Source organism: Neofelis nebulosa, chromosome 2 (assembly GCF_028018385.1).
Source record: "Neofelis nebulosa isolate mNeoNeb1 chromosome 2, mNeoNeb1.pri, whole genome shotgun sequence".
NCBI lineage: Eukaryota > Metazoa > Chordata > Mammalia > Carnivora > Felidae > Neofelis > Neofelis nebulosa.
The window spans coordinates 164,196,996-164,223,643 of NC_080783.1; the positions used below are offsets into that span (position 1 = coordinate 164,196,996).

The 26,648-nt window shown below is 34.5% G+C and overlaps 1 protein-coding gene across 10 annotated transcripts in view; it reads right to left on the reverse strand.

The window, feature by feature from the left end:
- The window catches only part of LRRC7 (leucine rich repeat containing 7), a 560,700-nt gene that overhangs the window by 88,485 nt on the left and 445,567 nt on the right, over positions 1-26,648 (reverse strand). For 5 of the 10 annotated variants that reach the window (XM_058717001.1, XM_058716996.1, XM_058716998.1 and 2 more), the window contains 8 exons: positions 26,573-26,642; positions 24,498-24,597; positions 22,459-22,583; positions 20,188-20,436; positions 15,097-15,297; positions 7,149-7,260; positions 6,756-6,936; positions 3,044-4,724 (listed from right to left, as the gene is read on the reverse strand). In XM_058717001.1, coding sequence (XP_058572984.1) covers positions 3,044-4,724; positions 6,756-6,936; positions 7,149-7,260; positions 15,097-15,297; positions 20,188-20,436; positions 22,459-22,583; positions 24,498-24,597; positions 26,573-26,642 — 2,719 coding nt within the window. Of the gene's footprint in view, positions 1-1,455; positions 1,663-3,043; positions 4,725-6,755; positions 6,937-7,148; positions 7,261-15,096; positions 15,298-20,187; positions 20,437-22,458; positions 22,584-24,497; positions 24,598-26,572; positions 26,643-26,648 lie in introns of all 10 variants that reach the window. The other 5 variants (XM_058717000.1, XM_058717004.1, XR_009258063.1 and 2 more) reach the window with 4 other exon arrangements.

Consider the following 26,648-nt stretch of genomic DNA (forward strand, 5'->3'; position numbering starts at 1 on the left):
GCTTCCATTAGTACAATCTCCACTTTCCAACTCTCATAAAAATGTAATAATTAACAGTATTTGGCCCTTTTAAGTAATTCTCTTATTTTGGATTAAAAAAAACCACACAAATTAACTTAGTACACTTTTTAAAGACTGAATGCTCTTGAACAATAACAGCAAACAGCTATTCTATTCTGAGGGCGTTGTTTGCAAAGTAATGACTTTTAGCATCAGTTTTACTGAACTCAGTTGAAAGACTATACTCCTGATGGTGTGTGCTTGTCTACCAATCACATTTGTTATGGATCCTTGATTATTTCATCCAGAGATTTTTCATTGTCACCATGCCAAAGTTGAAAAGGACACTGAACATTTCAATCTAGCACCTGAATGATTCCTTAAGGTTTAAAATTACTTCAGTCTAGTGTCTTCTTAGTTCCTGCAGAAGAGTGGCAATCTCGGACATAGGGGTTCAGGTTTTAAATTCTCTCAGTCACAGTGGGACTCTGTAGTGGAAGCATGAGCCTTGAGGTTAAACTACAGGAGAAAACAGCATCTTTTATCTGTAGCTGCCTCTCCAAGGTCAACACTGGGCAAGATCCTTAACCAACACCATTTTGGGCTGTTAAGCTTATCCAATGTCCAGGCCTCTAGGCAGTTCTGTCTTACGAAGAATGGACAAAGATCTTATGGTTTCTAACATAACTATTCGATATCCGGATTGAAATCTTCACCTAAATTTCACTGGGAAAGAAACACACCAAATCTCCGGTGCAGTCTGACTTTGAACAGTATGTGAAGTAGCACAGCTATGTCTAAACTAGTTTTATATAACGAGACTGTGCTTCAGTACCCTGAATTCATGTTTGTGAATAGCTGGAAAGTTTTAAGTAAGATACAGCCTGAAAAGCTCAATAACTCCATTGAGAGGGGGGAAGAAATGTTACGTGGAGGAAACAAGAAAAAGAACTTTCAGAACCCAGTGGCTTGAAGCAATACTCTCAGGTAACTTAATTTCTTGGAATAAAATAAGAAGCTATTGCACATACATTGAAGTTGATCTGAGGAATGAAAGACAGACTGAGGGAATTATAAACATACAGGGGAAACGTGGAAGCTAATTAAAAAGGAAGGTGTGGGCACAGCAATAGGAAACACGCATGAGTTTACTTTTAATTATCTGGAACTGGGATTGGCAGGAGGCTTCCAAACTTCTGCTGATCCAAATCCCCCTCCCCCAGACCTATTTTCCTCTTTCCAAATTCCTGCTCCAGCTAGCGGAGTAGCTCTGATCAAAGGAGAGGAACTGTTTATCTGAGAAACCAGTAAATAAATGATGGTACCAAATGCTTAGAATTTTGTCTTCTTTCTCATGCTTTGTTCTCACTCACTCTTCTCTTGCCTCAAATTACTAGCCATTGCACATATGCTCCGAAAAGCTTCTTATAACCTTTCTTGACTAGTTCATCTTACCCTGTTACGTATGGTCGTGTCTACACGAGGCCAGAGTTCCCAAACTGTACTGTATTATTTGGCCCCAAATATTTTCGCCCTCCAAGTTATCTGTCTACATGGAGGGTAAAAGTTGAGGTAAGGCATGGTGACAACTGACCAGGTGTCTCCCACTGACAGCCAGTCATGAGGCTTTGATGAGGCTCCCTTCAATGGGACTGAGCACACCTATTTGAAACAGACATTCTGATGAAATATTTTGCAAGGCAGAACCAATTTCCACATTGAAAAACTAACACCCACACCCCCATTTATCAGTTCACTTTTCCCTAAAAATAATTGTGTTCTTGTCATGTAGACACGACCTCCAAACAATATAATTACTTAAAAAGAGTATACCTGAAAACATAAAATTCAATATTAAAGAAATATATAATAAATGCAGTGACCTGTGTTTTTAACAGGACACCAAGTAAAATAATAAAACTATTGAGCAAAACTTTCTAATGGTATATTATTAATTATTACCCAGAGCCCCAACTTACACTAAGTTTTTCAACCCTAGGAAATGAGAACAAAGGCTCTATTTTTACAAGAGACCTGAGGATTCTAAGGTCAATGCAGAGTACGCAAAACCCTCTACACCAAAGCCATGAAGTATACTCACTGATAATGGTCAATTGATCATAGTTCTACAAAATGGAATACCAGATTTTTCTTAGAGAGATAGATCTGAACAGGCAACAAAAAGTCATTCTCAGCTTTAAAATAGTATATATATATATATATATATATATATATATATTTTTTTTTTTTTTTACTCTCCTCAATCACTATTCATTCCATGCTTTATTATGACTCAGTTTTTAACTGAATTGGGATTAATTTCCTTTTGCGTTGTTGTTGCAATATACACACTAATCTGTACCTTTGTAGTCTTCATAAAGACATCAGCTATTTTTGTTGCCTATAGTATTATTTGAATTTAAACATTTATTTCTTTATAAAAGCCAACATTTGAAATGGCAGGATTTTTTATTTAATAAAGTAATGTGTAGGAGGGCATTTAATCTCTGCTTATTTTATCTTTCTGTTTCTTGCTGGGAAGATTATTGCTCATTAGAAGTAATAAGTTTACGAGTCCCATAGCAGTAACTGTATGCAAATTTTATAAACAAATTAGGCTTGACTTTATTATAAGTGAGTCTGTGCATAAAGGGGCAAAATACTCACTTTTTATAGATTCAATAAAAATCGTACTCCTTAGGTCACTAGAGAACAGTTCTGTGTCCTAGGAGAGGCATTCTACCTTAATGGCCAGAAAGCAATTGAAGCACCGTCCCATATAATAGAGTCAAATTCTTTCTTACTAACAATATTTAGGCTAGATCTGATAAATCATTCACCTACAGGTTATGGACTCTCGAAGAGCAGTAAACAATATCCATGAGAAACTATTATGATCGATTTCCCCACAATATAGAGATAAATAAAATGCTGATCATCTATTCATTCATGTAGTTCATGCTTCACTACATGTGCTTAGAAATGCCAATAAAGTAAAACTAAAGGCAGGAGGGATATTCTTACAGAGAAATGCCAGACATACCCTGTCTAACCTTCTAGCTTCTATATGTCTAAGCAGCTGTTGTCTCCAGTCTGCAGGCATTTTACCACAGCTCTCCTCTCCCTTCACAGGAGTAGGCCTCGTCTTTATATCACTGTTATCTGATGGCTTGTCACCATAGTTACCCAAGTTATAGTCAGATGGTATTTTTTCCAAAAGAGCTGCCATAGTAGGCCTAGCTGAAACTGGCCTGGTTTGGGAGGCACCGTAACTCTCTGTACTGTAGCTTCTTGCAGACAGTGGCCTCCTCTGGGTAAGGTTTTTAACTGGAAAACTTCCCGCCTGAGCTTTCACTTCTTGATATGAAGGGTGTTCATCTTCATACCTGCCATTCCTTTTCAGGAACTGGGACTCAGTCACTGAAACGCTGCTTTGGCGATCCAGACCTCCCCTATATGGAGGTCTGCCGTACCTATCACTCGGAGGCAGCTCATGAGGTTCACTGACCCTTCTAAACATGGCCATTTCTGTGGAGCTCGCCAGGGAGTCAGCTCTTCTCAAGAAGCCTGCCCTGGCACCTTGGCTTGCAAACTGGGCATTCACCACAGCATCCTCATTAACAGATGGCTGAGAAAATGAGAACATTTGCTCCATTGGTGGGTATCCTCTGTAAGCTCTAGGACTAACCAAATCCTTGGCGATGTTTTTGCTGGGCTGTTGCACGTACTCAGAATTGTGTTGAAAGGGGGGTGGTATCCTCTTTTCGGCTTTAACTTCCACTGCTCCTTGGGGATTGAAGCTTTGGTCAAACTGATAGACTTTTTTTGTCATGGAAGCCTTCTGTTGTTGTGGCCCTTTACTACTTCCATAAGTGAGCATCTCATCATCCAGCATTGGGACTGACTGGCTTCGAGACATACTGGACATACCATGCTCTGGTCCCAACATTTTATCTGGTCGTTCATGGCTTCCTAAGTGATCACTCCCAGAAGCATAGTTTTCTAATGGTATATTATAAACCTTGTACGTACCAATGTCAATCTCATCGATACTCTGCGACTTTTTGAATTTATTGGACTTGATATCTTTCATTAGTGGGGAAAGCCTCTCTGTGCTTTTGCTAATGGAAATAACACCTTTAGAAGATTCTGGGCGGCAGTGGATTTGAGAAAAGACATTGCTAAGACTCCTGTTGGGATTGGAATCGTGATACTCCCATGGTACTCCTGGAGAAAAAGGACTAGGTATTTCAACAGATTCTTTTATATGTTCTTTCCTTTCAGGCAATGGGCTGGTGGTGGGGGTTGTCTCTAATTTGGAAGGGAAAGCGGTCCTGTCTTCAAAAGGACTAGGGGTTCTGGTCCAATTCTGCCAAGGATTGGAAGGAGGCACTTCTGTTTCTGGTGTGTGTCTGTGTGTAGACTGCTCAAGTTCCAGGGGAACACCAACAATCCTATCCTGCCTAATCAAAGGTCTGCGTCCGTGAGAAGATGTGCTTCTAGATTTCGAACTTAAGAGAGGATTGTTGTTGGCATTCTCGCCTGTGGTCTCCTCTGCAACAAACCCTGTGTTATCATAATGTGAACCATCAGTCCAGTTGTCAGTGAAGGCATCACTCATTGGCAGCCGGTCAGGACGCTGTGGTAGATTCCCTGGGGGAACAGCTTCCCGCTGGCTGAGTAATGGCTTTGAATCAAGAGGCTGTGGGAAAGATGGTGCAATCCTGTGAAGACAGTGGGAAGAAGAAACATGAAAATGAGGAAGAGCTGGGTCTTTGTCAGGAAGAGAAGCATCATCCAAAAATGCCATAATTCTTTGTTAATGGATCATCCAACCACACCTCACTTACGACTAAGATAGCATTATTATTTCATATCTACCCCTATATCTTTCTCTGACTTTTATTTCCTCCTTGTAATTATCACCTTCTAACATATCATATAATTTACTTACCTATTTTATTTATCGCGTTTTGTCGTGTGTCCTCTGCTAGAATGTAAACTCATGAGGGCAGAAATTTTTTTTTCTCTTCAAGCCTAGCATCGTAGGCACATAGTAGGTGTTTGTTGGATGATTAAATGAGTGAGAGAAATGGATGGGTCTTCAGTAATGGTCCTGAAACTTGTCCTATAATTAGAATCCCCTGATTCCTTCCTGGTCCTCATCCTGGAACTTCTGATTCTTACATTTCCAAACTATTGTTTGAGAGTACCTTTCTTATAAATACTTGATATGTCTAATGAACCCAGACTATCTTCAAATAGTATATATTTGAAGGTCAGGTATTGAAGACATTAAATCCATTGTATAGAGAACACATTTTCTTAGAATGTAAATTATATTATATTATATTATATTATATTATATTATATTATATTATATATTTTGGTCATTGGCTTGTTTACACTAGTGACCAAAGTATCTCTAGAAGATGTTAATTTTTCTAGGTTTATTGTAAATGATTTGCACAGTTATAACATTGAATTATATATTTTTTTATCAGTGAGAGATTTTTGTTTTTGCTAATATTTTCATCACGGGCATTGAAAGGTAGAAATAGTTATTCATTAATTACCAAAGAATATCTTGCTAACAGTACTGATGTTATCAATAAAATATGAGTCAAAATCAGTGACTACCTATATCATATGATGATTTGCATTTGCTGTTTATAGCATAAAACATAGCAGCAAGTTACAAAACAAAGAATCAGAACTGGGTGAGTACTACCTCATGGAGTCACTCTATTGTGTGACTCTATTTTTCATCTGTAAAATGGAAATAATATAGTAGGAACTATTTTGGAAAGATTAAATATTTTTACTTACATCCTAACTTTTCCAGCTGATGATAAATTGATGATGATGATAACGATGATGATGATGATGATGATGATAGCATTGAAAATTTTATTATTTACTTCACACTAGGCAATAAGTGCTTTGCATGCATCTTACTTTAACCCATTTTGGATAGTGAAATGCGCACATGTGTCATAAATAAGTATTGAGCAAACAGGGCTTTTGGTTTCTGATTTATAGGGGATGCCTGGATGACTCAGTCAGTTAAGCCTCTGACTCTTGATTTCGGCTCAGGTCATGATCTCACAGTTTGTGAGATGGAGCCTGCTTTGGGTTCTATGCTGACAGTGAGGAGTCTGCTTGGGATTCTCTCTCTCCCTCTCTCTCTGTTCCACCCCCACTTGCATGTGCACATGCTCTCTCTCTCAAAAAAAAAATTTTTTTAAAAAAAAATTACAAAAGGGGCGCCTGGGTGGCGCAGTCGATTAAGTGTCCGACTTCAGCTAGGTCACGATCTCATGGTCCGTGAGTTCAAGCCCCGCGTCAGGCTCTGGGCTGATGGCTCGGAGCCTGGAGCCTGTTTCCGATTCTGTGTCTCCCTCTCTCTCTGCCCCTCCCCCGTTCATGCTCTCTCTCTCTGTCCCAAAAATAAATAAAAAACGTTGAAAAAAAGATTTAAAAAAAAAATAAATAAATTACAAAAAAATAAAATTTCTTGTCCTATCATCTCAACCTGATAATCTCCCACTGTCTCTCCCTTAAACAATGGTTTTGCTGCTTGAAACCATTCATCCTCTCCTGGAAGTCCCAGGGGAACTGTTTTTGCTTACCTGCCCGTTCTGTCTTCTACGCCACTCATGTGCTGAATACAATTCAAAAATTAAGATTCGATTTTTTTTAAAGTTGCTGAAAGAAAGCATTTGGGAACAGAAAAAAGGGAATTCTAAACACACCTGTTACCCCACAAAGAATTATGTACTGCATCTTTAGCTGTTGTCTGCAAGGACCCCACTTTAACCCGGGTGTTAGAGGATCCTGAGGAAGCCTGGGAAGGTGAGTAGTCTGAGTAAGTGCCTGAGGAAACACTGTTATTCAGACAGTGAGTTTTGTCAACTTCAGACTCATCAGTTGATTCTGAAATGTAAAGGGGAAAATGTTATAATGCTATGCACATTGACAAGAATAAACACAGAAAAGCAAGTATGAAAAACAGATAGCATAACAATGTTAGGAATATATATTTGTAAAATATTTCTACAGACTATGGTGTATCATCATTTACAACTGGTGATTCATCATGCACATGCATTTGTGGCATATTTTCCAAATCAGGTTCACAATGTTACCTTTTTTGTCCTTCCCTAGCAGAACAAGTTTGGGTGGGTACAGAGGGGTCTCAGCTAATGAAGGGTGAAGTTCCCCAATCCTCATTTCATTAGCTGGATGAACAAAAGAATCCTGAGAGATATAATAATATAGGACAAGGAAAGTAAACATTTAAACATAGGTTAACCAAGATGGCAATATCTTTATTTGGCTCAGATTTAAAGATTGGGGCTCTAGAATTTAAGTCACTATGGAGCACTAGGAGAAGTGCATATGTTTCTCTGAGCTAAGTACTAAAATATTTTGCTTTTCTAATTTAAATGAGTCCATTTATTCATCAGATATTTTTTGAATGCCTGTTTATATGCCTGGCACTGTGCAAAGAACTGTGGACTTTCCAAAGAAAGATAAAATGTCACCCATGGCCCCTGGAAATTTATAATCTAATTGGGGAGATAAACTATATCTCATTACAACACAGGACTGACTTATGATAAGCTGTATGTGAGTATATGATATATACATATAGATATATATACATACACATGTAAGGGGAGAACTTCCTTAAGAGTTCTAAGAGGAAAGTCTATCACTGACCAACTATTTTTTTTTCATCCCTTAGACATATTTATGCACAAGTGCTATTTAACAAGTGGTCTTATCTTCAATTTCTTCAGTTTTATCATGACTTCTTCCTAACATTTCTAGTTTTCTCACAATTAATCTAGCCTGCTGAATCTTCATTCTAAATCTGTTCATTGAATGTAATGACCAACATTGGTACAAGAATAAAACTTTATAAAGACAAATGAACATGTTAAAAAAAGTATGAGTTTAAACTTCTATAATTAAAATTATCATTGCCAGTTAAACAGATAGTGAGACGGCACTGGGGAAAGTAAAATACCAAAGTCTCATTTTCTTCCACATATAAAAATGTCTTGTCTATATCCATGGGGAGGTAGCAATATAAATTTATGCACGGCAGTTATCTTCATTTCTTTTTTTCTTAAATCTTAAGTTAATTTCAATTTGAAAGATAATTTTTAGTATTTTTCAGTTTTCTCATTCATTAGTACTTGTTAGTTTAAAATAATAATGTAACATTTAGAAATATTTTGTTAAGTCAAAGAAAGAATATACTTGAACACAAAAATGTAGTAAGTGAAATGTGTTCTGTCTTATACCTAATTGGTAATAGTCAGAAACTCTTATTATACGTTTTATTGCCCGACATAGTGACAGGCTCAAGTATTTGGGTATTGCAAAGAAACATTCATTTCTTTAACTTGAGGCTTAAGTTTTGTTTTTGGGGTTACTTTTGGTTAGGTTTGTAAGAGAATATTTGCCTGAGAAAAACCTGGGTATATCGATATGTGTTAATTATTTAAAAAAACATTTCTAGTCAAATTCTTTCATTTTCTACAAGTGGGTTTTGAGACTCAGTGAGGTCCATGCTTACAGAGATAATTAGACCAAGATCCAACATAGAGGCAGGATTCTGGGGTTCCAGTCTTATGATCTTCCCTTATATTGTGCTGCCTCCTAGTGTGCTCAGCTGTGAGCACATCTGAGACTAAAAATCCAGCTCCAGAGTTGAAGAGGGATAGGAAAGAGAGTAGGATTGATGGAAATTCTGGAGATAAAGAGGGAAATCTGTGTTCTCATGGATTTTGAAAACTATTTCAAAGGCTTAGCATAAGAAATTCATGATAAAAATTTAAGGTGACAGAATAGAGAGTAAAGCCTTTACACATCTTTGTAGAAATTTATAACTACAGGAGACCCAAGTTTGAGAAATTGTACCACGGAAAGGTATAAAATATGTTAAGTTTTGTCAAAACTATTTCAGTTGCAAGGTGGCATATTTCAATTCTATTCCTGCTTTATCATTTATTAATAGGGTTATCTTGCACAAGTCAGTGTTCTTCTGTGTACCTTATTCATTTCACCACTAAAATGAAGGTAATAGATGAAAGGAATTAATGTTATTTTCTGTCTAGTACTAACACTCTATGAATCTAAATGTAACTTATAGTTACATTGAAATAATATTTTGAAACAATATTTTAAAAATGAAAAATTCTTATGACACCTGATAGAGAACTACAGGAATTTTGTTTTAGTCAATAAAACAACCCAAAAGTTGTACAAACATAGAAATGTAAATAAAATTAAGGGTTTCATTACTTTTTTCCCTTATGCCTTACACATTTAGTATGCAAGTTATATTGCATGTATAGGTCAAATTTTCAAATTTGTATCCTAATTTTGTGGCTGGAGCTTGGCATGGTGGCTATGATGTGACTCACTGCTTAAGAATTTCTATTTTGAATCAAAAAGAGCCATAGTGACTAGGGAGTATGGTAGTAGCTAATCATGAACTGCCTCCTTTCTCCAGAGTTCTGTGAGACCCTCCACCTAGGAGGACTAACACTGAAGCAAGAACAATGGATTTGCACTGATCCAGTTAGACTCAATTACCTTTATGAACAAAATGATAATGATGATGATGATGATGATGATGAAGATGATGATGCCATCAGTTATGGAGAATCTATTACATAGCTGCTACTGTGCTACTATGCTAAACACTTCATCTGTACTATTAATTATTTAATAGACAACTTTGTTTTTCACTGTTATTTATTATTTTGAGTTATTTATTATCATCATCTTTGTTTTGCAGTTAAGAAGATGAAAGCTTAGAGGGGTAAAGTCATAATTCCAAGTCACAAATTCAGTGAATGGTAGAGCCAAGACTTGAACTTGGATCTGTCTTACTGGAAGGTCTTCTCTGTAATATTATGTATTGTGTACCCAGAGAAAAGCTCACCTACCAAATGGACTTCACAGAAAAGACAAGTTAACTGTCCAACAAAGGAAATTAAGCATCAACTTTGTCTCTATCAGTTCTTTTATAAAGAGGCTGGAGGAATCAGGTTCATGTTGGAAAAGTGGGTGAAGCTTTTGGGACTACTTCTATGGTGAAGACAGTGGAGGCTATTGGTAGGGAATCAAATATAATGAGAGTCCTATTTTAAGCACATTGAGCCATATTTGCTTCTGAGGAGACAGAAGAGGGAGAGAAAGAAAAGGTAGAATCTCTTTGTTCTTTAACTCCATTGATCTTGTGCCATTCAAACTAAATCTCCACTGCTATGGCTGTAGTGAAAGGGAGCTGAAGACAGAAGTAAGAGGTGGGGAAAAGCTTGTGTCTGGGCTTTCAAGAGTCCAGGCCTAGTATTAATAAAAGCATTTAAGGACATTTTCAATGGTAATTGACTACTTATTACCAGGAGAAAGATGTGTTTTCTCTATATAAAGAAATTAGGTGGAGTCTCCTAACAAAGGAAAAAGTCCAAAACCTTTCTGAACATGGTGGACATGGTGAACAGGCATCCAGTGAGAAGTTTTCTGTAATGCAAGATAGTGGCCCACAAAAGGATTAAAGGGGGTTGGGCAGGATTAGCACATGATTCTCTTGTGGAAGGGAAGGGAATTATCACTTGTAACTTTCCTCTGTGCCAAGAACTGTGCTTGCAGTTGTATAAAAGTATTTGCTTTTGTCTGATTTCATCTCCACAAAAACTAAGCATTATTGGTATCTGTATTTCTAAGATAAAGAAAGCAAAGCTTAGGAAGTTTTCAATGACTTGTCAAGGTCACAAAATTGGTAACAAGGTAGATTCAAGATTTGAATTAATGTCTCCTGGACTTGAAAGCACTTCTCCTTGTTCCTAAACTGTGCTCCAAGGTACCTGTGATGCTGTTGTTAATTCACAGGGTTACATGGGTTGTTTTAAATATTTGGGGGAAACAAAGCAATACTTGACATCAGTCAGATATTGTGTGAACTGGTGGCTCTCAGTTTCAACATTAGATTGCACTTTCCTTTGATGACAGTCTTTGTGAAGCTGGCTTTTTGGTGGTTGCTATGATTAAAAATCAAATGTCATCCAAAAATCAATATGAAACAGAATTGTAGTGACTGATGTGATTCCAAGGTTTGAGAAGATAAGTGGTGTCCCACAGGTACACACATTTCATCAAGTACTTTTGTTATTTAAGCATGAAATAAAACTATTATCTCCCCTTTTAGTGTATGTGTATTATTTTTCAAATGGCCACTAGGCAGGGCATAAATATTTAATAAATTGTTCAGAACTAACTACTTAATAAATGGAACTGTTAGGTACCTCTTTTGGACTGTGGTCCTTGTAACAAAATTACTAAGATACTAAAGGCATTTGTATGCCAAGGGTTTTGGAACCCCCAGATTTTACTCATTTTACATCATAGCTTTATTTACCATACTGTTCTTCTTTCCTTCCCTGATTTTGTCACTCTCCCAATATTTCATCATGATAGTTTGCCTTTACTCATAATATTATATTAGTGTATTAGTATAGCAAATTGTTATTGTTAAAATACATGTTATTCAACACACAGGTGACAAAATATAAATAATTGTTGCAGTCAATACTTAATTCATTATGAATGTGACAAAAACCCAAGAGAAATTGTTCTTGCCCTCAATTAACTTCTATTGGATGTAGAGACACACATGTTATCAGATAAGAGTCATTCATATACTCAACAGGTAGTTACTGTGCCCAATTCTGTACTAGGCATTGTGCTAGACCCCAGAAAGGCAATGGAGATAAGACATACCTGACCTCGTGAAACTCACAGCCTGTAGTTAATAAACAAAATAATTAGAAATATTTTTATTATATGTAACACAAATAAACAGGATAATGTGATAGAAGAAATGAGAGGTTCTAATGATCATGGTGATCAGGGAAAGCCTTCCTGTTGAGGTAATCTTTAAATTGAAGGTTGGAAAAATATGGAAGTGTTAGCTATATAATTGGACCTGGGTGCTAAAGACTGAATGTTTGTGTCCCCTCAAAATTCATAAGTTGAAACCTATATGATGATATTTGGAGGTGGGATCTTTGGGAGGTGCTTAAGTCATGAGGGTAGAACCCTCATGAATGAAATTAGTGCCACTATAAAAGAGACCCCACAAAGCTCCCTATCTCATTCTACCTTGTGAGGATATAGAGAGAAGATGGCCATCTATCAATCAGAAAGTAGGCCCTTACTAGACACTGAATCTCTTTGTGCCTTAATCTTGGACTTCTTAGCCTCCTGAACTGTGATAAATAATTTTTTTTTTGTTTATAAACCATGCAGTCTATGGTATTATGTTATAGCAGCCTGAATGGATGAAGACACTGGTAAAAAGCAAATGTAAACTTTATAAAAGGAATTTGGAAGTAGAAGAGAACCTTCATACCTCCCCATCCTCCTTGTTCATATGACTCTCCCAGCTGTATTCTCTGTCTAGCATAACATATATTAAAAGTCTTGGTATAGGTTTGGCAAACAAAGTGATCAATAAATGTTGATTTATTTCCTTTTTCTTTTTTCTCTGCTGAATTTGTAATTTGTTTACCTTGTTTTTTGTTACTGTTTTCTGCTTCTGGTTCTGCCTACCTCTATTCTTTTTTTCCTTCATTTTCCATATTTAACCACACGGATAAATGTGTCATGCAGTGAGTGATATTCTCTTCCACATTCTTGAGAATATGAACTAAATAATGACTCAAAATAGCAAACAAGTGCAAAACATACAAGAAAATATTATACACTTAATATAATATACACTGATCAGCTAGACACTCGGTTGTCTGTATTAATTATATCTGAAAGTTGAAAATATGGAGCATGGCCCCTTAATCTGGGTGAGTAACTTGATAAAGAATTGGCTTCTCTTTGCTCTAGGATGGCTAAAAGTTGGGTAAAGAAGATCTAGAATTTAAATTTTAGAAAAAGTATTGCACTTACCAGTGAGAATTCTACTCAACATAAAGGGCCAGGAGAAGAAAACTTAAGAAAGGTGGGGTGAATCACTGAAATAATTATAAAGACTAAGACTGAGCTTCAATTAAATAGGCAATAAGAAGCCACTGTAGTGTTTTTAAGCAGAGAAAGTTAAATTTGTTTTAAAAAGATCATTAACAGAGTAATGAGGGGGCTGAGGACAATGTAAGTCAAGAAGTTGACAGGTTTTATAGAAATGCAGGACAGAGTTGAGGGCCTGAAGAGGTCAAGGAGATACACTTAGATGAAAATGTATAAGCTTAGGTGATTGTTTGGAAGGGGCAGTAAATGCAGAGAAAGAAGGAATAAGAAATCAGGATATCTCCCAAATTTCTACCTGGAGTGGACTAGTAAAATAATGGTACAAGCTGAGATCAAGATCGGGCATATAAGAGCAGAAGCAAAACTGGGGAAGAAACATCCGATTTAATTTTGGATTTTTCATTTGAAGTGCTTATGGGATAATTTTAAGATTTATTTTCTCTACTAGGGTTATTATTAAATTCATGACCAAAGCCATCTTTTCCTTGCTTCACCTATCCCAACCCTGAACTAAGAAATTTTAGAATCTTCTTATTTTGTGGTAAAATTACTCAGTTTATGGGTTATCGTGACCTCACAGTTATTTGGATGTTAAACTGTGACTACATGAGATTTAAATACAAAGTGTCTCCAGTGTGTACCTGCTAAACATTGGCTTTCTTCCTTTTTATATTATTGAAATATCTTAGAGATAAAAGTCTGTTATCAGACAATATCAGACAATAATACTGATTTTATAAGTAAATGGAAAAAAACCCCAAAATGAGTACTTAAATTTTCCTCCCTAGATATCAAGCTATATTCTTCTCTTCTGGGGCAGGCTGGTACCTCCACTGGCAGATGTTCACACCATGCTTATTCTTGCTCAAGCTTTTTCCTCTGTCTGGAATGACTTCCTCTCTTTCCACTTTAGATGAATCACCCAAATATCAATATGCGGTTCAACTTTAAACTGTTTCACATAACTTTTTAATTGATTGGCCGTGATTGCATCTCTCTCCAATTTCTTAAAGTATCATATTTGCCATCACTCAACAAATCATGTGACTGTATTTTATATAATATGCTCTCTAATCACCTTATCTGTGGTAATTTTACCTAGATAGGCTCTAAATTATTTGAGGACTATGTGCACATTTTATATTTCTTTTCTCTCTCTCACAGTGTTTAGCACAGTGCTAAATATACAGTTGGTGTTTTATCAATGCAACAAATTGATGCTGTGAAATGCAGATTTGTAAAAGAGTTTCATGAATCTAGATTTTTGAGAAGTGCGTATAGTAACTTCCAGATGTACTCATACCAGTTATGTTTCTAATGAAGATAAAAAGGTGATAACCAAATTGGCTGAAGAGTTGATGAGACAGTACAGAGGTGGCATAAATGTAGTTGAATTCTTTTCAGACCACACAAATTGATAAGGATGAATATCTAGTTTATTCTAAAATATAGGAATTAAGCTTCACATGACTAGATCCAGAAAAGCTAAATTTCAAAGTTATCTCCTGTTTTTCATTTATAGTAGTGTTTCCTATAATGGTTTTAACCCAAACCCTAAAACAAACAAACAAAAAATTGGCTCTAAATCTGATCCAGAATTTTACTGACATATGCAGAGCAACAAAACAAAACAAAACAAAACAAAACAAAAACCCCCCACAAAAACACACACAAAAACCCCAACTTCATTTAGTCTTTTCTAATGACTCATACAATAAAAGTTTGGATAGCCAAAACAGTATCACAAAAATGGTATAATGCACTTACTGGCCAGACCTCGCTAGGTGAGCAAGTATTCTTTCTGTGTGTATTGGAACTTTTGGAGTCGTATTATAATTTTAGGCCATGAGGGTGTCATTTACCTGTAATTCAGTAAATGCAACCCTCATAGTTTGAAAAAGTAGAGAAACTCATTTATATCTTAGGGAAAAAAAATGCACTTATCAGAGATCTAATCAGTTTAAAAAAAACATAGAATTTAGTAATTCCAAAAAATCCAAACCACACTGGCAATTACCAATAACCTTGAAATACCTCCACTGTAATCTCCTTTGGGGCTACAGGCCACTTGTGTTCATACTTTTCTTTCACAGTTTGCTCCGTGTTAGCAGTTGGGTTTGAATTCTCAACACGCACTCCATGGCTTGGCTTACCCACCAGATTTTGAACAGATTTTACCATATTCTTTAAATCCTCTGGGTAAGGAGTTGGATATCGTTTTAGGTTTATTTCAACCTAGAAGTTTATAAAAAGAAATTTCACATAAAAATACCTTCGGCAAACATGTTCACAAAACTACTCCATTTTATGTGCAGTAGTGAAACCAAATGCAATATAGTGAGTGTTGAGCTGGCTGAGAAACTGTACTGTTGCTGTCAGTGGTGTTCTTTCCACATTCTGCCCTCATGGGGCTTCTTCCCGCCACGCCCACCTTCTAGATTAAAAATAATTTGGGGGTTATATCCTATCTTTAGACCTACCCTGAGGATCATTGAAATAGGAGTAGGTCAAACATATAAGTGACTAGCAATCTGATGATTTGAAGCAAATTACTGTCAGCTGCTTTTATACTTTAGAGGCTGTTCCTTACCTATCTTAGTTATTTATAAGTAATTATCTTCATGTTAAAAATATCTTTGGAACATTAATATAGATGATAGGAGGAGACCCCAAAAGATTTACAAGTAGAGTTTATCATGTCTTTAAAAAATGGGGAATTGACAGTATCTGCTACCAAATATGCATCAGCTCAACGTTAATTAATTAGCATGTTATATCAAAAGGTAGGGTAGCTAATTCTTGTTAATACCTAAAAAAATGCTTCAGGGTGGCTTTTATATTTAGTTTTTACCCTAATAAAGTAACATTGTAGGTACTGCCTTAAAAATACTTAAAATCTTAAAATACTCCTTTGTAGGTAATGTCTTAAAAAATTAAAAATTGAGGAGATTTTCTAAGATATTCTATGTAAACACATAAATGTTGGCTTATATTTACCCAGGTATCTATTCCCCTTTCTTGAATTCATTTTTGGTGTATCAATCTGCCTTTAGGGAATATATATTAATGATCATTCTTCACATTTAATTTAGAGGGAGAAAATATGAGACACTTCCTTACGGAATATCCCATTATCAGAGTATTTAAAATATACCTAAATTGGAATAAATCCAATTTATTCATGCCGATTAAAAGGGAGTGGGAAGAAATATAAGGAGCAGATTTATTTGGCCTGGCTTATTCCAGTAGTCATAACTTTTTGCATCTGAGTAGAACCAACTTTACAAAATGGAATGGTTTATGTGATTGTAGTGAGTATGTGTCTGTGGAAAGTGTGTGTGGGGGTAGGTGGGAAAGAACGGAGAAGGGGAAAGCAAAGCTGAAGAAGGAAAGAGTGGGAATGAGAGACGAAAGGAGAAAGTGGGGGGCACATGCACCCCCACCTGCCCACACCCATGGAATTCATGGGATGTAAGAAACTGTGATGGTGGTATAGATCTGAGGATTGTAAATATGAATTCAAACACTTTTGCTCATCTGCAGATTTAGCAAATCCACCAACTTTGTCATTTTCATCTTCCTCGTGGCTCATTTTCCATATCAAATGCTGGGATTGGACTCCACGGGATGATTTCTAACATTTCTTTTAAGACTAAAAATACAAAATTATTTTTCCAATACATTTTTGAAAGGCTGATGAAAAACCAGATAATTCTGCTAGTATAAATATTGTTTAAATGTAATTTTGTCTTTTACCCTCCCAAACAAATAAGAATGAACTCAATAATATATAGAAATAAAGCTACAAAAATATAACCCAAGGAAAATTTAGACTTCTCAGAAAATAAAGTGTAAGTTGTTAGAATGTAATATAAATATAGCTCAGGGTACTTAATTTACAATGCATTCTGAAGCAAACATAAAGAGAATGATATCCATTCTAGACAAAGTCCATTGGGATGCATGCATTCTTGGATCTGCTGTTTAAGTTGGTATTAGAAATGTTCATCACAAATTAAATCTAAGTTTTAAATGATATTGTTGAACTCATTTAAAAGTACTTGATATCAAAGGGCTAAAAGTCAAAAAACTACATTTAAAAATATAGATTGTAGAGTGGTATGACTATTATGCCAATTAAGAACATCTTTTAATTTTTAATAACCAATGGTATATGAATGAAAAAATCATTTTCAGGTAGAGAATTAAAACCCTATGTACCTTAAAAAATTCTCAATGCTAAAATTATACTCCTAAATTGAATCAAAAGGAAAAAAAAGTGTGAAATGTTCTTCTTTAATTGAATTAGATTCTTCATTGAATAATGTAATCTATTTTTTATAGATGCTATGTCTCATCTGACAAAATTAGATGACTATTTGCTAATGGCCATGGTGCCAATATTTTCTGGTTATTTTATAAACAAGTTAATATGATATTTTGGTCACATCACCAGAATATGTTTGGGTACTTTATTTTTGAAAAATATTTAAATTTAGAAACAGAAACAGATTTGTCATGAATTTAATGAAGCTTCAGTTTTAGAGCCTGTCACTTGCACACCTCTTTCTAAAGCCTTGTGAGGGGCCCTACTTATGTATTTAAATGGTTATCTTATATCCTTTTCCTTAAAAGAGGCCCCTCTCCAAACTGTGGGAGTTTCAGGTCTCATACAACTTGGATTTGTTTCACCTAGCCAGTAAGTTCCTTGTTTCCCACTTGTTGGACCTGGAGTCAGAAGATCTAAATTTAAGCCACAGATTTACCTCAAACAAGCTATCAGCCACTAACCTTTCTGTCCAGTTTCCACTTGTGTAAAATGTGAATGATAATATCTTTGGTGAATATATGACTAAAATGAGATAATACCTGTGACAGTCTTTTGAAAATGTGTAAATTCTATTCAGAGATTAAATACTATCTAAAATCAGATTCTACTTAGGTATTTTTAAAGTCTCAATTCTTTTGGCAGTTTAGATTCTACTATATATACTATATACTTATATATGTATATATATACACACACATATGTATATACATATAAACCTGTAACTATCTGGGTTTTTTCAGATTGTATGCAGCAGCAACCATTATTTATTCAGTATCTGCCATTTGCCAGGCACATGCAATATGTTTATACGGATATTTAATTTATTATTACCTATACAATAAATAATACTTATCTATATGATAAATAATACTTATTTTATTATTTATCATATAGATTTAAATATAAATAAACACTGACTAATTATACTTAACAATAATTAAATAATTATAATTAAATATAGTTTAAATTGCATAACTCATTATAGCATCTGTTCCCATTCTACCAAAAGGGAACAGTGTTGGTCCAAAGTCATACAGCTATAGGTAGCAATGCCCAAATTCAAACTCAGGTCTTTGACTCCAAAGCCTATGCTATGGAAGTGTTACTTGGTTCAGAGCTATTGTCTGATAGAAGTGAAGCACATTATTTGTACAATCTTGTGAAAAAATGGTGTTTGTAAATCTATAATGTAAATTTTACTGAGTTAAATAACAAGATGATTTCAATTTTTAAAAACATAAAGCTAACAATTTTTTATAATTCCTTTTAAAATTTAAATAATGGTGTAATATTTTATAATTGTTATGTTTGTAAGTTCTGTAAAAACATATTTTATATCCTTTTACAGATTGTTTTGCCTTCCTACTTTTCTTTTTTTATGCCTTCCAACTTTTTAACTCATGTGTGCACTGCTTTAGAAATGAATAAACATGCTCATAAACACAATTTTATTAATAGTTCAGTAATGCCCCAATACAAAAGCAGTTTCTTTATATTTCTAAATATATAGGCTAGAAATATTCCCTTATTCTAATATGGGATGGAAAAACAAATAGGTGGGAAAAATTGTCACTTATGTTCCTACCAAAATGTTGTATATATCACTCACCATAAAGTATTTGTTCATTTTACATATACATTTTATTAAAATGCAAGTTTTTGTACTGCAATGTTATTTCACTTTAATTTTAGAAAAATAGCAATGTTTCACAACATTCTGTATATCTCAGATCTAAAACAAGTGCAGTAAATGCAAATAGCAGCTGCAAGATGTTGGAGACTCCCAAAAGTTTAGCAATGGAAGAAAGAATTAACATAAATAGCTAGGCATTTAGAGATGATATCTTGAATTCACAAAGAAAACCGTGGTTTTCTTATGTAATGATTAAATTCTAATTTGGTTTGGCTGTAAATTCCGGTAAGAGAAATAATAGTGAATGCCTTGATTATTGATTGTTAAATATCTTATTCTGGGATTTAATTAGGACATTTTACACAGAAAGGAAACCTATAGCAGTTTCAGTGAGGATTCTCAGCTGGCCTTATATTGTGCATAGAATATAAGACACAGAATAAGAATCTAGTCCATTACATGTGGATGGTAAAGCTTACCAAAAATCTAGTGTTTTTTCACATCCCATTAAGACATTTTTTTAAATGAAACTTTTAAACACCCAACCCACTGAGATAAGGAAGCCCTATTTGCCACAACTCCTAAACCAATCTTCTCTTACAGGAATTCTCATCATCTGTGCCTTCAAATTAGAAGGAAATCGATACTTTTCAACAAATGTCCATCTTTGTACTCAAAGTCCACTCTCAGCAAATCCCAATTCAAATCTCATGCTATTTTATGAATTAATTTTTAGTTATTTAATCTCCCTCAGAATTGACATTATACAAAAATGCATGTATGTATGGGGACAATTTAGATGTTATCAACAGTGTCATCAACATTCTGCCCGACTATTGGTATTCCCACACTTTAAATTAAAGAAAAAAATATTTAAAAATGAAAACATAAATGAAAATGAAGCACCCAACTAAAAAATCATGCCATATATCCCACCATTAGGCACCTCATTATTAATGTTCCCTCCCCTGACTTGGTTCTCTCCACCCCATTGCCAATGTCAATGAACAAAAACTTAAATTGGTATCGAACACTGGCAACTGGATGGTTTCTATAGGATCGACATTCCTTACCCCAAATCATGCAGAACATACCCCATAAACCACTGTTCCAAGGTTGCCTCTACATGGGGGGTTCTCCTACCCCAAACACCTAGGCCTACCTGTCTGCCACTTAGAGAGGGAAGAGTGGTGGATTGTGCTGCAACTGGCAATGGAGTACACATGCTCCTTTCCTGCTGGAGGCCACTTATACAACCCCATGCCAGCTGTGGGTCATTCTGGGGGACGGGCATATCTTGGATCTGCTGATCACACCTGGCCCATGGTGTGCAGCAATCGCCAGACAGTCTGGCAGGTTGGAGAGTAATCCCACGCTGGCCCCTTTCCCAGGGGGCTTGGCAAGAGTGATCCTGTGGGAGAAGGAATCTCCATTTTCTGGGAGAAAGAGGAGCACTGTAGCAATACTTTCACTTTATCATTTTTCTACTCTTGATTTTTTTTTTTCACTCTGGGTAATGCATTTAAAACAACCACAGAAAATTAGCTCAAACTCTCTAACAAAATGGTACCAATATCAAATGAAGCTAAAGGGTCACCACTTCTTCACACAATGCAGCAGTTATACTACACTGTACACTCTATAAGTAGGGCATTATACTCTAGTCCATTTGGAAGTTGATGGCATAGGTCAGTGGTTCCTTTTTAGATTTTATGTAAATGAAAGGTAAAATGGTGCTAAATTTAATGTACATGTAATGAACCAAAACCGTGTGATTAATTTACTATAAGATTTCCATACATTCCATTCATCATACTTCCATGATGATTTATTTAGAAGTTTGTTTGTGTTCTAATTTGCCCAATAGCCAATGGCATTGGAAATGTTCAAATTAGTCAAAACCAAGTGTTTGAGATTTTTGAAACACATATTGTTTCGCCAAAATATAGATAAATCAAACATAAATAAGCATAAAGAAAATGCAATCTAAAGTATAATGAGCCTACTCTGATTATAAACAAACCTGATCACATAACACACAAACAGGGCTTCTAAATAACGGTTTGCATTTACCATATTTTATGTTTTCATTGATACATATACCAGAGTATATTAAATGTACTATTTTCTTGTTGGATCCTTTGAATATGGATTTTTAGGAATAAGTAAGTAGTTTTTGACATTCAGTGAAGAAAAAGAATGAATCAGGGGTCCAGTATAGAATGCATCATCCATTGGTTCTATATTTAACGTACGAAATCTTAAAAGAAGAACTGAGATGTTGTGAGGGTCTTTGTTTACTTTTAGTTTGGCATTGTTTTTTCCAGGAATTCACAAGTTAAAAAAATGTTTCTTTGGTTATTAGATGGCATTAACCAAGCATCCAGAAACATTTTTTTCAAAGCCAAATCTTTAACAAAGCTATCATTTTGATTTGGGAGTCCGTTTTGGGTTCTCCACAATGATGTAGAGGTAGGCTTTGTCAATTACCTTACTGTCTAAATCTAGTAAGGTTCCAGAGTGTGTTGGTTTAAGAAAGAAGTTTAGAAAATGTGGGAATGAGGGGAAAGAAAAGAAGAACACATTACACAATCTATATCTATTAACAGGATGCACATAACAATTACTTAGGCAATTAGTCACTCAGAGTGAGAGCTGTTAGTATCCATGATGGAAAAAGTACACAAATAATACTATAAAAAATTAGTGAGAGATTCAAGATGTTGCCATGATGTTAATATGAAGATCTGATGTTGAGAAGAACTATATCACTTCTGATATCTTCAAGCTTAAATACTTAAAAATATAGATTGTAAAATTTCACCTTGTTACTTGACTTAAATTAGTTCCAATGAAGAATTTTAAAAATATATGTTTGAGGTGAAAAACTGAATATCCCCTGGTATTCTTGCCTCCTTTAAAACTTGTTTTCATATTTAAGAAAACTCAGAAAATTTTCTCAGATACCCCAGGGACATTGAATCTTTCAGAGATTTTAATGCCAATGTAATATATTAATCTGTTGGTTTTTCCTTAAATGTGTACTTGGGTCTCATATGGCCTGCCTGATACCTTGCTTGGCGATTAAAAGAAAACCATTTCAGTGTTTCAAAAATATAATAAGATGCTTAGGTAAAGTCTATCAGCCAGATTTGTTTGTTTGTTTTGGCTTTCTCTCACCTTGAATCTCTTTCATGTTGTTACTCTGTAAGATGGGTATTAAATTTGCTCAGAGACATTAGTCTCATTCTGAAGCACACCAATGCTTCTCAAATTACCATCCTGCTATAATGAAAGGTACCACCAGAACACTTGAAGATATATCTGACCTTCAAGCAGAGGTCACTCAATTTGTCCCTAAGTCTATTGTATTAATAACAGTGGACAAACAAAGATAATGAGAAGAAAGAAGAAACAAAATTAAAAGTTTCACCTTAACTTTCCCAGCATTTTCGTCATCTTCCTTTTTTTCTTCAAATTCAAAGGCAACAGTCATGCGTTGTTGTCTCTGCTCTTCCCACAGTGTTGGGTTAAAGCTGTCACTGTCTGACTGGAAATCTACAGTTAGATTCCAAAGTATTATTGCTTTTTTTTACATGAAGTGTTATTAATAGAGCTTAGTACACTATGCAAAAAAATGGCAATAGGTACTATAAACAAGTACAAAATCAAAAAAAAAAAAAAAGGAAAAATAAAGAGAAAGAAAGAAAGAAATAAAGAAGAAAGGAAAGAAAAAGAGAGGAAAGGTCCTTTGATATTTGTTACATGGTCTTTTACATCTTAATTCAAATTCAGCTTTCCTAAGTACATATTAATTACATATTGGGATTGGGAAGTTTTCTAGTGCAGAGAATGGTCTCTCCAAATACTACTACTAATGATAATACAAGAGAGCTGGGCTATACATTTTAAAACATTAATTTTTAAATCTTCACACCAGCACACTATGGGTAGTACTAATATATCCTCAATTGTTAATGAGAAAACTATAGTTTTCTCTGGGCCAGTGCAGGATTCTATTCCATGTCTGTGTGATTACACAGCCCATACCCATATTTGTAGCCACTAAACTCTATCAGGATTTTATAAAAGGTACTACATAACATTGGTTTTTCAGTAAAATGCGTAAGATTGAAAGCTTTATTTATTTATTTTTTTTGCTGTGTGTATGTGGTTGGGAGGACATGGAGCAGAGCTTGTTTTTAGGGTTATGAACATATGGAAATTCAGTCTTTAACATTACAGTCTCAACTAGTCTAAATATATCCCCAATTAATAGGGAAAATAAGTGGCTTATAAATATTTAATTTATATCAAAATATGGACTAATAGTAATATCTTCCTTGCCAACATTAATTGTGAAGATCACATGAAAATGCTACAAGTACTTAGTTCAGGCTAAATTCTTTCCCAAAGGACAACACTTATCATATATGTACTTGTTTGTTGCAAGGGATTCTGAAAATTCATTTATTATACTTCTGCCTGAAAAGCTAAAGGGTGACTTGCTTAAAGTTCAAAAAATTTTTCTATTACCAACTCTTCTTTCCTCAAAAGAGAGCAAAACAAAACAAAACCTGGCTAATTCCTTAATATCACACTTTGCCTAACTAGATCTACCTCATTCCCTACAATAAATTAGGGATTCAATCTGTGCAACCACATATCAGAAATGACCAGCAAATCTGAGATTCTTTTCACTTTTCCCTTTATTTTTTAAATGAAATATTTTGATAATCTAGGGACTAATATGAAAATATAAGTAAAGTTTAGGTTTAGGTTTTTCAACACGTATATCTATCATAGCTACTGACATCATTTAGAGAAACTCAACTTGAAAGAGAAATAATGGTCATTATTTTCAAGTTATCTCTTTATGGTCAACTCTTAACATGAAATAATTTGGGGCCTGGGATCACCAGACTAAATGTTTAAATTGTGTTCATGAAATTAGTGAACACAGGAAATAAACCAGTTCACTGAACCTTACTTAAGGTCTGACCCTTCTTAGCTCATTTCAGTGAGCTGGGTACTACATTTAGTTAACTAGTCCTATGTCTTAGAGTCCACCAAGAGAAGTTGCTCCCAAAAATCAACACTTCCATATAAGATATGAAGAGGGAGAGTTACATTTTTGGAATCTTATTTAAAATAGTATAGTGTACATTGATTTTGTAACCTGCAACTTTATTGAATTCATTTATCAGTTCTCCCAGTTTTTTGGTGGAGTCTTTCAGGTTTTCTATATGGAGTATCATGTCATCGGCAAATAGTGAGGTTTTACTTCTTCCTTGCTGATTGTGGAAGATAAGATTCATGTTTAGGGTTAATCCTGGATGACTTATATGTGTCATCTAGTTATTTTCATAGCCTTGCCCATGTGTCAGTATTCCTGGCCAGATATCAGAATAAAATTATTCCCTTTTATCCATAATTATATAAGTATAGGAGAAATTTTTACTGATAATTTACCTTCATCACCACGAGGTTGCTGGGGAAACATGTAGTTAGTCAATACTCTTTGCTTTGTTTCTGGATGGGCTTCAGTTTGTAAAGGGATAAGGGCTTTTGACTAGACGCAAAGAACATACAAAATAGATTAATAAGATAGTGAATATGAAGAATATTACTTTTATATAAGACATGGTCAATAGTTTGGCCTCACTGAGCTGAATGAACAATTAAAAGAAAGGCAAGGAAAAAAGTAATAAAATAATTAAGGATTACATAAAAGACTATTGCTGAGGAATATTCTTAAATTCTAAGGTCTTCATACTGAGAGTTTCTTTTTCTGTAGGATACTTTTTTACAAAACCTATCATCTTCACTAAGCAATGTCAGTTTTAGTCTTAAAGAGACCAAGATGTATTAAATTATTCAACTAAGTAAGCTTTTGGTGTGGTTCTATATGCTCATTCATTTTCACAAACTGCTGCCCTAAAAAGACAAATGGGATTTGCTATCAAATCCATGCTACTGCAAAATCATCTATGAATTTAATTAGGTTAAAACAGAAGCATTTTTTGAGAGATATTTTTGTAACCAAAGACAGAGTCCACATAAAAATAAGCAACTATTCTTGTTGTACCTGATGTATCAGTATATTTCTTGTGGATGGTAATATTTAATTCTTTATTATTAATTTGATTTTACAAATACAATTTCTGAAGGGTATTGTAGAACTCTGATATTAAATTATATATATATATATATACATATATGAATACATATATGTATATATATATACATATGTATATATATACCTTATTGGAAATGATGATATCTAATGTTTAAAAAATCCACTAATTTCATGACATTTATTAATAGGAGTGAAACACAAAGTGGATTTGGCATATCAGCTTGTCTCATGCAACTGAGTCAGAAACACATTAAATCACTGTTATAAATAAAAGTTAAATGATGCAGTCATTGTTCAGTTCAGTCTCCCACAAGAATAATAAATCATGATATTAACAGATGTTTTTTCACAATGAAAGACTGTAGAATAGATTGTTCCATTAGCATAACTCACATTGAATCCAGAAATTATTTATTTATAATGATATATTAATGCCTTGAAAAATCTATAGTTCATTGATAAGATTTGGATTTGAATCTAATTTCTCTACTCAGCAGATGGAAGCAAGTACTATAATGACTGTAGGGACACAAACATTATTCTTACACTTACATTTTATGTTTTGTAGAGATTTAATTTTTTCACAGAAGTAGCCCAATACTTAGAAATCTGGTCAATTCATTTACCTGTAATGCTGCATTTATGCTCAGGAGATAATGATAACAAACTAAATTCAAGATGATTTGTTTTCATTTGGCTATTCATATTTGCAAAAAGGTGTTTCAAAATTTTGGGATTATGAGAAAAAAGTAAAGATTAATAAGCCATGTCAAAATTGTCCACCACCATTTTTTTTTTCTGGTGGCAAATCAGATGTCTTCAACTATTTCTTGTTATTTTCCACTTATTAAAGTTATTCATTAACACTCAATTACTAATTTGAATATAATCTATTTTCGTGATTATAAAAAATAATCTCAAACCAATTTCACAGAAAATACTGATAATAGTCACAAAATATATCTGAAAATTCCTTGTGTAAAATTTTACAATTAAGTTGATTATAATTGAAAGTATTTTAAAAAGGAATACATTGGATAATAATTCCATCTGTGATTTCTTATTCCTTACCTTCAGAGATATAATTAAAGAACATCCCCTAAGGACAAGAGGTACCTTTTAGAAGTACAAAGCTATAAAAATGATCGTTTTGTGTGTTTGATACATGAGAATGAAGTCGATGCTAAATCAAAGTATTTAAAGAGGGTGGAGATTATAGTACTGTATTATCTGTAGCAATGAAATACACACTTGAACTGCTATCTTTACAAAAATCTTTCAGAAGATAAAGGGATCTATATTTTGTAGTATATGCCAAAGGTAGCTACTGGGAATACGTTAGTAATTCGAAGCTTAAATTATAGTTCATCTTAATAAACAAAATAAATCAGGTAATAACGGTTTTTACCTGATTGTCAGAAAGCCACAAAGCTGCAAGTTCTTTAAGTTTGGTAAATGAGAATGGTAAATTCTTCAACCTGCGA